This window comes from Mauremys reevesii, linkage group 6 (genome assembly GCF_016161935.1).
Source record: "Mauremys reevesii isolate NIE-2019 linkage group 6, ASM1616193v1, whole genome shotgun sequence".
Classification (NCBI taxonomy): Eukaryota; Metazoa; Chordata; order Testudines; family Geoemydidae; genus Mauremys; species Mauremys reevesii.
The window spans coordinates 91293099-91307834 of NC_052628.1; the positions used below are offsets into that span (position 1 = coordinate 91293099).

Sequence of the window (14736 nt, forward strand, 5' to 3'; positions counted from 1 at the left end):
CATTAATTATCTGGAGTCTAGAGCGATTTTGCCATGTGGATTAATGAGCCTTTTCTCACTGGTTGTTATGTTTTAGCAATTTGTACCTCACTGCCATTAGTTACCAGACAGGTGTGCCAAGAACAGTAATGAAACACCTTATCTTTTCCAAAGTAGAGAGCTAAATGTCTCAGCACTGCTGTAGGTTCACACCTTTGTGTTTAGTACTTCAATTTCTTGATGTCTTGAAGTGTAGTTTACAAAAAATTAAAAATCTATTTAGTTTGCTTAAAGATTGAACATAATGTAAAAGTCCAAAAACTTGATTTTTTTAAATTCCTAACTGGATTCATCATTACAGGCAGGCAATAATAAAATGTTACGCCTCATAGTAGTCCCAAGAAGTTTATGGAACAATGCATGCATTTTCATTGACACAAAAAAAGACTGGACTTTAAGGAAGAGAAACTAGTTCAGTCATATCACGTTGTTGTGGAAGAATAATATGCTATAAGCCAATACCTAGGACAAGTGTACACCCAACTATAGAATAGCATCACTTAAACAGAACAGATTACTATATGAAAATATTTATAAAATACTGTACACTGCTTCCTTAATTGGCCAGCATATGTAAACAAACAGCTAAGTCAACTGAGTTTCAAAATATTATTTAAAGTTCATTTATCTTATCTTTTGCATAACATGCCAGTTCATCTTTCACACTATCACAACTCACCAATCACAGCTCACAGTGGCTCATTAGAGACTTATACATCAGCTCATACAAACATTTACAGTGGCGCTGTACAGAAGGACATGTGAAACATACAGCAGTTACAGATTGTGACCACAAATGCGTAATCCATATGTATGCTAACAACTTGGATAGTGGAATTTAATGTTCAATGCAACATGTGCTATTTTATTGAATGTTACAGATTTAAAAGTATGACTTTATAATGTATTGTTAAAGCTGCCCTGTAACATTCACTATATGATCACATGTCAAAACCATACTGGATTATACATGGGCTATATATATATATATTTAATAAGATATCATTCAATACATAATATATCATATGGCACAAGCTGTAGTTATAAGATGATGAAGGTTGAGTTATTTTTTTATCTTCGCTAAAGAAGTTATAACAACCTGAACCATTCATCGTTGAGAGGGGGGCAGAATCCTCATCCCACTGATGTTAACAAGTGAAGATAAATAAAATACTCTCCCAGCCATCATAATACATGCTATAGAAACCTTATTTTAGGTAAATGGGAAACATTCAGGAACAGTTTTGACATTATGGAATTAGACTTTTTTATAGTGGAATTTATATATAATGGCAATTAAAAGAGGTAACTAAAGTGTCCTGGTTCACCACATCTGGAGTTTATGCTCCAGGTCAATAAAGTGCTGTATTCTAATTATTTTACAGCTCCTGGATTGGGAAACCCCTTTACCCCAACAAACTAATAATGAATCACCCAGAGGGGATCTCCACACTTTGAACTAATAAAGTGATGGGGGGTGTCTCAAATTAATTCTTCTTGTACATGCTAATCATATTGATGAAGGTGGAAAAGTCTCTGAATAGTTTCAGAAAACATCTTTAAATTAAAAAAGCAATAAAGAAAAAGGCTAATTTAGAGAAACCTTAGGAACAAACTGATACAAAACTTGGCACATTTGAAGCAGACTGTTAAACAAAAATGGCATTGTCCTGGGAAAGCTATTGTTTAACAATCAGCCCATCACAAGCACACTTTGTAATTCACTGAGTGACAGGTCAGAAATTGTACCCTTGATCAGTGACACATGACAGAAAAGCAGTACATGGACCTCAAGGCAATCAAGTAAACACAGTATGTGGATCAAGCTGAGCCTAGCTCGCAGAAGGACTGATTTAACAAAGTACAAAAAGAAAATAATTAGTGCACTAACAAATAATACATTTTGTGTTTTAAAGTCAACATGTTGCATTTGTTTATTTCACCAACTTTCCAAAAAGTGAGTCATTGCTCACCATTTTTCCCCACTCTCATTGCCTCTTCTCGCGAGTCAGATATTTGAGGTTGGGCTTTGCTGCCTATCACTTAGATGCACCCCTGGGATGAATGCCTAGCGATAAATTAGGCTGAGACTTTCAAAGATGCCTCTTGATTTTCATGGCCAACTCCCACTAAAATTAATGGGCATGCCCTATAGGTAACTCTGAAAATCCCACCCATGTTAAAGGACCCGAATCCACACGTATGATACCGTATATTCCGGCGTATAAGATGACTTTCTATATTTAAAAAAAAAAACCAAAAATCGGGGGTCGTCTTATACGCCGGGTATAAACAGCGGGCGGCTGGGATTTAAAAGGCTCTGGGCTCCCCGCTGCAGCGGGCAGCCCAGACCCCTCTGACTCCCGGCGGTGGCTGGGATTTGCAGCCCAGAGCCCTCTGACTGCTGGGATTTAAAAGGCAGCCCAGAGCCCTCTGACTCCCGCGCCAGCTGGGATTTAAAAGGCTCTGGGCTCCCGGGCAGCCCAGAGCTGGGATTTAAAAGGCTCTGGGATATAGGCCCAAAACCTATATTTTAACTATAAAATTAAAATACGGTAGTTTTTTTTAGAGGCTGTTTTATTTTTTAAACAAATGGTTTAAAATGATGTGAAATTGTGATAAAATTACTATTTTTAAGGCTCCATTATATGACCAAGAGATGGCTATCATAAGGGTATGAAACACCTTATTAACATCATGAACAAGGTTTTGCACTCAGATGCATAGGACGTATCACTGCTGACTTCATTTGGGGTCCCATACACACAATTGAGGGCAGAATTTTTATTAAAATGCATGTTGTGGTTTGTTCTATCTTGCTCTTTAATGGAAGCATACTTGCAACTAATGACTTTTGTTGTTAACACATAACGGCTTTCACTTTGGTGCTTTAGCTTACCTCTAAAATCTTTTTTATTGTTTTGAGATACTTTGCCATTTTCCATTAAACAATGGTAATCTGAAATCAGACTGCTTGATGAACTTTGTATGGTATGTTTTGAGTGTTCAGATACAACTGTCTCAATAAGTAAAATGTTAATGCTTGTGTTGGGTGAATGATGTGAAAAATCAGCAGCTTGACAGTAGAATAGTAAGAAAAACATGGTAGCAATTTGGGAGGGCAGAAAACAATTAATGCAAGAAATGGAAATTTTGCAAAGAACAGTGAAAATATCACTCCTGATCTGCTTTGAGCATCTCAGCCCATTATTCTTACTGTTCCATGACATCATTTAATTTATTGAGACAATATATTGATGACAAATGTGGTAAAAAAATAAATATATACTATTCCACTTAATTACATTCATCCTGAGCTTGGCTCAACTGTACCACAATGCCTGTTTAGTACAGGAAACCACCTGACAATTTTTTTTTCTTTTTTTTTTTTTTACATAAAGTCTTCCTTCATTTACATTGCAATACAAAAGGCAGTTCTTTTTCCTTTCCCATCTTGAAAATATAAACACTTTGTGGCACTAGAATTCAATACAAAAAGAGACAGGTGAACTATATGATTGTTGCCTTGTTTATCTTTACAATGATTAGTTGCAGCAGTGGAGGAGCTTTAGGATTTGCTTACAGCTTGTTTCTATAGACTACAATGATGCTTTTCCTCAGTCATTGCAATGATGGAACTGATGTAAAAAGAAATCAGTTTAGAGTGTCTCATTTGTATGCTTTTCTTTTTGCCAATTTAGCCCTGTGTCCTAGAAACTCATGAATAATTACCAGAAATCCTAGGATGTCTTCTAGTAAAAGGCAGATTTCTGAACCTACTCAAGGCTTTGTGAGGATGGTTTTTTTCTTTTCCTTTCTTTTTTTTAATTTAAGTGTTTATAAAGCTTTCCTCCCTCCCTCTTTCCTTAAGTGCAAATATCAACTTGGTCAGGATCCAGTAACTCAGTGTGCAACAATGAGATTAACAAAGTGCTAACCTGACCAGTGACAGACTCTGACGTTAGTTGACATATCACGGTGTGAGGTTATTTTATTCTGCTAAGGAAAATGGACTGGAGAGCAGATGACTCTTAGACCTCCTGTTATGCATGTCTAGCTGTGCTTGCTTTCAAAGCTAGGGAAAGCGCCTGTTCTAGACAGTCTTCTCATAGACAAGTTGTCTCCTCTACTCTCCGGCCTGGATGACTTACTCCTCTGGAATGGATTTCGTGGGCCCGTTGTGTTACGCTGCCTGTCAAGTTTATCACTGATAGAATAGCTTTTCCTTGTGTGTGCATACAACATGCTGGACTCATCTGCTGAGTAACTGTTGGCCCTCTCTATTTTTGGAAGCGGTATGTTGTTGGACAGTGTTCTTGCTGTGCTGCTCTCTTGAGGAGATAAGGAAGCCCCCTTTTTGTCTTTGGCCTCAATATCCTCATTATCAGAGCTTGGGTGGCTTAGCTCTGCTTCTCTCTCCGGGTGGCAGCATCCCAAGTCCTCCACTTTGTCTCCATGATTTCCGGGAAAACTGGATCTTTCTGCAATATTCTGGGGAGCGCTGACACATCTGGTGTCTATGCAGTCTGTAATACTTGTGTACTCTGCTGTTTTGACTGGCACCCCAAGGCTGCTGAAATAGCTCCGAGAAGGAGAGAACATAAAACTATGAGACTTCACGATTGGGGTTTCCTCCAGAATAAATGGGGTAGTAGCAAGATAGCGACTGCTTTTAGATCGCTCTAAGGTCTGATACAAAGGAGGGTCTGAATCCCAGAGGTTTTGGCTATCTGTACTATGTGAATAGTCTGAAGAAAACACTCGTGTTTCCATTGTAGAGGTTTCCTCACAATCAATGCTCCTGCCAGAAATTCTGTCACTGGGAGTACTGCTAATATACACACTGTTTGCTAGAACAGAAGAGGCTATTTGAGCCTGCAGAGATGGGTCTCCGGTACCAAGTATATTAATTGAACTGTCGAGAGGTTCTATACCAGAATGCAACTCATCCATGGCAGAAACATAAATATCTATGCAAGACGAAGGCCTTCTGGAGTCTGGGGCAATTGACAAAGTGCTTGTAGGGGCTAACGGTATTTTTGCTTCTTTTGATACAGAGTGCGAGCTACTCGCTCGATGCAGGCTCACAGACTTTTCTTTAAAAATATTTTCCAACCTTTCTAACCCACATTTGTCCTTCATATTCACTGCATAGAAAGAGTGGCTTCGCAGACGGGGTGTGACGGTAGGAGAGGTTGGGGACATTGACTCCTCTCCTGCAGGATCTATACTCTCTTGAAGCTTGTAAGTGTTCCCTTCCTGGCTATTGAAGCTGCTCTGTCTCACAATGTAGGCTGCATCTGTGCAGTCTGAGGAGGTTCTAGAGCGTATCTTAGTAGTTTCCCCTCTCTCTATACCAGTCAGCTTGTCTAAGGCTGCAGCCATTCGTCCTATCACATCCTCCAGCTGAGCAAGCCTGACATCTACAGTCTGAAGTGAAGCCTTCATACAATGTTCTCGTTCGTTCACCTCCTCCAGGCGCATGGCCATGTTCTCTACCCTTCAAAAGAAGAATGCATGGGTTATATTCAGAGGAGTGATTATTGAGGTCTATTTATTAACCTGCCAACAATGTATGGGAATGAATAGGGCTTAAAAAGTCCAGGTCAAATCCTCTGTTCTATTCTAATTTTTATACCACCCCATCTGCTGAAAAGCACAGTTAAGGATGGATTAAGTGGCCAACATGATTCCCCTTTTATAGCAAACTGCAGTAGTGGTGTAGAACCAGAATAACCAGTTCTATGCTACCCACTTGTAGGCCTTGATGTAGAGTGATGGCAGGAGGAATGAGGTGGTGCTCTGCTCTGGCAATCCCCAGCTGCCAGAACTGCTGCTTTGGGTGCTGTTGCGGATGGGCAAAAGTTAGGGGCAGCGATGAAGTTGCTATAAATTGTACCACAGGCCAACCTGGGTTATGGCTGGCTCCAAGATTAAGGCTGTGTGTGTGAAAGTGGAATACAACCCACTTTTGCCCCTGACCCTACTTGGGTTTTTGCTAAGTAGAATTTATACAGGTCTAAGGATCTAGTCTAATTGCTTTGCAGTTTATTTTTAGCTGATGAGATAAAATGACTGTTTTATCAGTTACCTTTAAATACTTTCGTAGATTCAGTACAATAGACCGATACATAGGTGCTGACTTCCCCTCTGTCTGGTGGGTGCTTGACCCCCCCTTCCCCACTCTTTTCCCCTCCCCATTCTACCCCCTTCCCCAAGTCCCCGCCCCTGCCCCACCTCCTCCCCTGAGTGCACCATGTCCCCACTCCTCTCCCTCCCTCCCGGAAAGTCCTAAGGGCTGCCAAACAGATGTTAGGTGGCAGAGCAGTGGGAAGCGTTGGGAGGGTAGCGGAGGAGCGGGGACGCGGCATGTTGGGGAACTGGAGAGAAGGAGGTGAGGCATTGGCTGCCAGTGGGTGCCGAGCACCCACTAATTTTTCCCCGTGGGTGCTCCATCCCTGGAGCACCCACGGAGTCGGCATCTGTGGATCCATAGAAATTAGAGGTGGAAAACACTGCATAAATGGGGTCTGGATTGCACCCCAGTTTAATGGGCATGCAGAGTGGGCAACATTTTAGTTTCAGAAGTCTTGTCTGAAAGAGCAACACACAGTAAACTGTTCAGTACTATATGTATCAGACTTGGAAAGACAAATGGCTAAATAAACAGTGCTGAGATTTGAAGCTGTGGTTTGGAGGAACATCACTCTTCCCAAGTTGTTTTTTGACCACTAAACCACCCCTTGTAGTCAAAGGAAACAAAAATGTTTGGAGCAAAACGCCTAACCCACTTCAAGCACAAGATATAATCTCATAATAGAGAATATTCAAACTACCAATTCCTATTGGAATCCAGGAGAATTTTGCCATATAATTTAACAATTTAATAAAAAGTTCTGGTTTTAAAATGCAAGTTTTATATACTTCTTAGCCAATGACTGAATGCACTAGCACACGTTCAACCTTTAAAATAACTGTTCTATGATGACATATCTAACTTTGAAATTTAGGGATACAGAAGGTACTGAACAAGTGGTGATCCCATTGAGGTCCAGGGGAATTTTGCCATTGATTTTAATGGAGGGCTATGGAATGAAGCATGCAATTAAAGTCAGTTTGTAGATAGCCAGTGTATGGTAAGGCGGGGTGAGTTGTGCCTCTTTGTTTTAGGGAGTAGCCTGGTGTTTTTCTCTCTGATTGTTTAGGTTCTTGTGTGTTATTGTTCTGAATTCTAGGAAATAAAGTAGCGTTAAGTTGCAGCCTTCCGGCAAGGGTATTTATGTTTTTGTATGATTCCTGTGTGTGTATGCTGATGCATAACAGTAGGGACCATGTCTGAATACATATTTGTGCACCAGTTAATACATTCTGGTCCCAATCTTGATTGGAGCCTTTGGATGCTACAGTCAGAGACAATGCGTGTGGCGGGGGAGCACATGCCCTCCCCCCAGATTTCTGCTTTCTATTCAGCTAACTGCCTGGAGTCACTGGCTCAAGCCACCTGGTGCTGCTGCTCACTTCCCCAAATGTTCCTCTGCTCCCCCCAGGGGGTGGGGCGCATCTCCTCTTAGAGCATTGTTGAGGAAATTCATTCATTCATTCCCCATAACTAGCCTGCCTGCACCTATGGCATGTAACTATTGTCCTTTCTCAAGCTAGGCCACAGAACAGACTGTGTAAACCCAAAATGTTAAGAAGCAAAGGCATCAGTCCTGAATGAGGTGTACAGCACATGTGAGCAATGATGCTCAACAGAGTCTGACTGGGGAGGCTGTCAGGGGCCTGATCTGAGCCATCTGGCCTATGTGCAAGTCAGAACAGCAGATCTAACTTACACCACTAGCATACAGTCCTGTAGGGATTTTACACTACTGTAGGACTGGGCATAGCGGAGTTCTGCTGTGCTACTCATATGCCCCCGTCCCCCTCACGCTAGGGGTGGGAGAGGGAGAAGTGGCTTATTCAGGAGGTGGTAGAGCTGCCTTCTTTCTGCTTCCTGCTGGGAGAGAGTTCCCTAACTCAGGAAGAATTTTCCACAGGCCTCTCTGGCTGATTCACGGCCACTTTATGGCACACAAAGTAGATTTAGTGGACTTGACAACCTGGCCTATAATTTAAGTTTTTAATGGATGTAATGCTCTATGTATTCTGCTATAGAATAATGAGTAGGTACTGTGATAGAAAAGTGAGAGGGTATGTAAGAACATACAGCTTCAGTGTCCTGCCACTTATTAACGATTTCTGTTGAGATGGCCCTGAATTATGTAGCTTGGATCTGGAGCGAGTTTTGAACATTCCTCAGTTTGGGGAAAGAGTAGAGGGATTAGATTTATGTTTCTGGGTCAGAACAATTGGATAGAATCTGGGTCCAGATCCAAACTTTCCCCGTGTTCAATATAGCTGGGAATGGACTGGGGCAGATCTGTGGTTCTTGTTCAAAAATGTCTTTTATTTAAGATATTACAATAAGTATCTAGGCACCTCAAATCTTTAATGTATTTATCCTCACAACACCCCTGTGAGGAAGAAAATTACTGTCATGTCCATTTTACAGATAGGGAATTGAGGCACAGAAAAGCTAAGTGACTTGCGAAAAAGTCACAAAAGAAAGTCTGTGGCAGAGCTGAGATGAAACCTGGGTCTTCTATGTTTTGTGTTAGTCCCTAATCACTGGACTATCCTCCCTCTTTAATGTACTTTCGTAAAAGTGTGTTGTTTGAGAATACAGTTCTCAGCCAGGAATGCAGATGGTTAAGGGGATATACGATATGCTACTCCTTTTCTTAGCTGGACTTACTTTCAAAGCTGAAATAAAACTAAAATATGTTTCTATGCTGGTAGAAAGCACTTTTTTAACCTGGTTGCATCAGATGTAGTGCTGTGAGGATGCAGCATAAGTGGAAGAGAGTTTCTTCTTGAAATGAATTCACAACCATTACTCTCTTTGTCTCTTTAAGAAAAGCTTAACCAAAAGGAATTAGAGTTTTCATTGGCTCATATGAATTAGTTATGAATAGACTGACTGGATGTTGGCCTGAAATATTTATTGAGAACAATGCCTTGAGTCAATAGACATGATCTGTGACGGGGAGCTCAAACTTAACTAAATTGCTCAGATACAGTGGTTATTAGGACTACATAAACACCCATTTAAACAGAGAGAGAAGAGAGAGATCAGAGAACTATGTTGGGAATTTGCCAGGCACCTGAGGCTGCACAGAATTTACATAAAATGGAATTGATTGCAGTTGCCTTCATCTTTAATACACAGAGAGTGAGTCCATAAACTCTATGGGTGAAATTCTGATCCCATTGAAGTAAATGGCAAAACTCCCATTCCACTGCACAGGTCCAGACATCCAGTTCTCTTGACCACTCTAAATGGGCTACGCCTCAGTGCTAAAGTTACAGGTTGCCTTAAAGAACGTAATAGCCACATTGGACCTCCAGGTTATATTCTGACCACTTGTGTTTCAGGGCTATGATTTAAAAAACTCGGCTATAAGAAGAATGCATGGATTTGTTATTTTCTAGCTGAGCTGGTTAAATGTTTCATAGTTTCAAAATCCAGACGAAAATTTGTAGTAAAAAAATTTGAACATTTTCCAACCAGCTGCAGTTTGTGAAGAATAATTTAAAAAGTGGCCTCAAGCAGTTCCCTTAGCAAGGAGAGGAAGAAAGAGTAGCAATGGTAACAGGAACACATTTAAAGATACATACTATATAGAACATGGGTGGGCAAACTTTTTGGCCTGAGGGCCACATCTGGGTATGGAAATTGTATGGCGGGCCATGAATGCTCACAAAATTGGGGTTGGGGTGCAGGAGTGTGGGAGGGGTCCAGAGTGTGGGAGGGGGCTTCAGGCATGGTGGGGAGGTGAGGGCTTTGGCTGGAGGTGCAGGCTCTGGGGTGGGGCTGGGGATGAGGAGTTTGGGGTGCAGGAGGGTGCTCTGGGCTGGGGCCAAGTGGTTCAGCGGGCAGGAAGGGGATCAGGGCAGCGGTGGAGGAGGGTGGGGCCCGTGAGGAGGTCAGAGGTGCAGGCTCCGGGTGGCGCTTACCTCAAGCAGCTCCGGAAGCAGCAGCATGTCCCGCCCTCCAGCTCTGCACGCTGCCCTTCAGCCGGCCAATAGGAACTGCAGGGGTGGCGCTTGGGTTGGAGGAAGTGTGTGGAGCCCCCTCGCTACCCCTATGCATAAGAGCTGGAGGGGGACATGCCGCTGCTTCCAGTAACCGTGTGGAGCATTTGCCAACCCCGCTCCCCAGTGGGAGCTCAAGGGTCGGATTAAATCGGCTGGTGGGATGGCTGTGGCCCACAGTCCGTAGTTTGCCCACTCCTGATACAGAATGAACCAAACCAAACCAAAAATCACCTTTCAGAAGTGACGCGGATTCTTTCATCATTGGAAGAATTGAATCTATCATCCTTTTCTCTAAAATATTCTTCTATGCACTGCTCCTCAAAATCATGCACTTTTTTTAGTTCATCTTCAGTTATGAACAGTTCTGTGGGAATGACAGGAGGAATGTAACACTGACAAAGCACAAATTTATAAGAAACAAAATCCTGATTTTTATTATTGTAGACTGTTGGTGAAACTTTCAAAAGCAGTCCCCAAGGCTGCTACATCATACACTTATATGAGAATCAGCTACTAAATGAGCGCACTTAGCCAGCAGTCAGGCAGATAAATATTGTGCATACAAAACTATTGTTGTGAATTTTAGCAGTTGGATGAATGTCACTTTGAAAATGTAGTCCTATCTTTTTTACAAAATCATTATTACGGTTTAATGAACTAGTTAAAACAAGGAAATAAGGCCTGGACCTTAGCCAAATTTGAACCATTTTTTATTTGGGAAAAGTTTGGGCAAGTTCTCCTATTTCTAACATCTCCCAAACAAAGGTCCTTAATTTTACTTAAATTCTTAGCATCTCTTCTGGGTCAGGTGCTGTTTTCAAAACTTTTAAGTCTCAGGGTTCCCTGTTGTCAAGTGGAAGGAAGAAGGGTATGTTTGTCTATTGAGCAGTGGTAAGGGAGAGGGGAAAATTTAACACATTCTATTGGTTTTCTCTAAGGGTGGGAGATATAATTAAATGATTAATTTCAGTTAGTGTTTGTGTGCGTATGTAGTTTCTCACTGAAAAGGTTATTGTAGAGCTGAGTTCAGTTTACATGCCCTCCAAACTCTAAGGACCACCAAATGAATTTGAAAGTCATGCTTTTTATCTACAGGTGTGAGCTTGTTGAACCTTACTTAGTCCATAGTCTCTCTCATCTTGGTCACTTTCATGTTTCCGCCATCTGCAGCAGAGGTGTTGAAAAATCATAGTCATGTGGCTGAAAACAATCAGAGGAGGTGGTAGGACTGGCCTTTCATGAAATGTCATGATTAATTGATACCTCTGAAATTTCCACACTTGGTTGGATATAGATTTGACTTCAAAAAATGTGTTGCTAAAAGAAAAGAGGGGAGGGGGGAAAGGAAAATAAAATGAGATTGAAACCATCCTTGGGTATTTCCCCACATAATAATACTGTACCCAGTTAGACAGATTTCACAAAGTGTCAAAGGCCGTCATAAAAAACAGGACAAGATTAACTGTTATCTCCTCAAGAAAGCACAATGCTTGTACCAGTAATTCCAACAATATGCTGGTTTTGAATGACAGAATATCAATACTTAACACTTCACAAGCAGTCAGGCTCATGAGGTGGGTGTTATTTGATCCATACATAAAATGTGGATAATGAGGCAATGAAGGATTAAGTGAACATATGCCACAGGTGAGATTAGAACGCAGAACTTCCTTGCTCTCTGTCCGAATGGATCTCTGTAGTTTGGATACCACAAATTCTGAAGAACTATACAGCCACCACATACCCTGGAGACAGGGTGGACCTACACCAAATGGCGCCCAAGGTGAGGAGCGTCTTCAGTGCCCCCCCCCATTTGTTACAATTTTGAATACCTTATGTTTTGTTGCATTTGTAGCCCATTTCATGATTTTGATGCACTATTTGCATGCATGATTTATCCCTGTCATGTCAGAGGATAAATTTGCATGCTAGGATCTATAAAACTGTATTTTATTCATGTCATATATAAGCCAATAAAAAACATTGTTTCCTCTAAGCTTATAGAAACTTTTTAATTTTAAGAATAACTGAAATGTACTAACATTAATACCTGAAACATTTTACTTCAGACATTCTGTTTTCTCTTTCGTTGCTAACAACAAAAACAGCATCCCAAGTCCGGCGTCCCCTAAGCCTGACATCCCAAGGCAGTCACCTGAGTCGCCTGCCCCTAAATCCAGCCCTGCCTGGAGACAATCTATTCTGTCACTCCCACATATAATAAATCTCCCCTGAAACTGATTCCAAACCCCAGTCTACAGCACAGCAGTCTGCAAAGGCCTCCATGCTGGCCAAATCATCACAGTGACCCAAGGAACTTTGGATGTAATAAAGGGATCCCATGGGTTCATCAAAAGCATGTCATATAAGGTCTCTAATTAAAGCCTGTATCACACTGGTCATCATAACCATTGCAAAACGTATGCATGGATGTTGTATAAGGAGTTGGGTGTATATATCGTACTTAAAATTATGTTCTTAAGGTCTGTGATTAGGGACTGGTCACCAGAAAGGTGAAAAGCAGGTTTTCTTTCAGGTGGTGGCGAGTGCCTCACAACCCAGGGGTCCCAGGGAAATGTTACAATCATAACACCCTGCATCCACATGCATCATTGTGCCACTCACTTAAAAACAGCAATGAGGAGGTTCACCAGAAGGATATTTGCAACCAAGAGGTAGCATGCCATGATGGCGGGAACGATCCATGCTCCTGTCTTGCAGGGGGGCAGCTGGATTATTTTGCCATCCTCTCTGGTTTCATTCTGGCCGCAGGGAGCTGGGAAGAAACAGTATAAAACAAACAAATGAGAATGAAACCTACAAAAGCATTTAAATATTTATGAAGAAGGTTCCCCCCCAACACACACACACAAAAATCTTCCAAAGCACAGTGGGATGATGCTTCCCCAAGAGGTTTGATTATGCACTTGCCTCATGCTGTGATCAAACACTTGTCAAATTCACTACAGATTATACAAGCTACTGCTCTTGATATTGAATGCTCTTCTGTTAGCAGCATCAAGATTTTCCCTGAGAAATTTCAGGAAGTCTATATGGTTTGAGTGATTTTAGTTGCAGCTGCCTGTCCCTCACTGACCTGTCAAGCTGCTTCTGAAATAGTGCTATGTACTGGTGGTAATTAGAGGTTTTCATGTGAACTGAACAAAATGCTTATTCCTATGAGCTAACATTTATTTTCTATTGGGAGTAAATATTTAGGCTTTTGCAAATTGATAGACAGGACTGCAAATCAATAACACAAAGGTAATATATGAAATTACTTAGCCATTGCAGTACACAAGAATCTAAGAACCACCATGGAAAATGTTAGTAATGACTCTCTGCTATAAAGGACTTTTGGCTGCCTGCCTAGAATAATGCAGGAAACAATCAAGTATTTATTGCACCATGTATAGAAACGTGGAGGCAGTGGAGCTGCTTCCTGTTTATTTTTTGAACGATTTAGATTCACATATACTCTGTACTCATTTTTTGGAAGTAGTGGGAGGAGGGATAAAATATTACTTTTTAAGTTCTCTGATAATGCTTTGGCCAGAGACTCCCATTTATAAGTGTGAGTTCAGTTCATAATTCTGGTTGGCCTTTTGGTCTCAAGCCATCTATGTAGTCTGTCTAACCCATTGCAGCACTCTACCTTATTCAGATTAGCTTTTAATGATGACAATGTCAAAAAATAAGTGTCTAAAATATGATAGCAGCCACATTATTTTGATCCATTTAATACTGTAGTATTTGGTAAGGTTGCTTTTTGAAGATCAGCAGCAAGAGAAATGAAATGCTGAGTAGCCTTTTGTGAAGAGCAGGTTCCTTATTTACATGACATGCCTGCTGTCTACCTACCGAGGTTGGCTTTGGCAGCCATGTTTTAAAAGGTGCCTTAGCTGTCAGGGAAAAGGCATGTAGTGTCAGAGCTCCTTCCTTGTTTTTGGTTCCTTGAGCAACTTAAAAGTGGTGAACCTGGTAACATGTGGTGGCCTGTTGCCACCCTGTTGCCTGACCCGTTTCATGCTGGCATGTAACTTTCGTATACCTTAAGATTCATCCTGAGTAAGCATCTTTTTGGGTTCTTCAAGGAAACCACTGAAGAAGTGGCTTACATATACCCCTTCAAAGACACAATGGACATTATCAATAACCTTCCATCATTCCCTCCATTAAGGTGGGATTTTTCAAAAGTACTCCGCATTGGCCTAACATTGCTCCTAGTGAAGTCAATGGAGTTTTACCACTGACTTCAGTGGGAGCAGAGTTAGGCAAACACCGAGTGCTTCTGAAAATCCCCCCCCCCCCCAAAAAAAATATTAACAAATCTGTGATGTATAAATCTAGTATTATTTCTTTTCAGAATGTTTACTCTGGGCCTGATCCAAAGCCCACTGGAATCAATTGTGGATGATACTGTGGTGTTAGTCATGTGGTATCAAGTAGCCCTGAGACCTTGTTTTGTTTGGGCAGTATGTGAAGATGTTATACTATCAAAACTGTACTTGATGCAGTGTATGGGAGAGGTGAATGTTTGACTTACTATCCCAGGGT

The 14736-nt window shown here is 41.3% G+C and overlaps 1 protein-coding gene across 9 annotated transcripts in view; it reads right to left on the reverse strand.

Annotated features, from left to right (window-relative positions):
* Positions 1-2643: 2643 nt before the first annotated feature.
* The window catches only part of TRPM3 (transient receptor potential cation channel subfamily M member 3), a 600384-nt gene continuing 588291 nt past the window's right edge, over positions 2644-14736 (reverse strand). For all 9 annotated transcript variants that reach the window (XM_039544762.1, XM_039544757.1, XM_039544760.1 and 6 more), the window contains 4 exons: positions 12805-12955; positions 11297-11496; positions 10411-10543; positions 2644-5539 (listed from right to left, as the gene is read on the reverse strand). In XM_039544762.1, coding sequence (XP_039400696.1) covers positions 4093-5539; positions 10411-10543; positions 11297-11496; positions 12805-12955 — 1931 coding nt within the window. In that variant the 3' untranslated portion in view covers positions 2644-4092. The remainder of the gene's footprint in view (positions 5540-10410; positions 10544-11296; positions 11497-12804; positions 12956-14736) is intronic.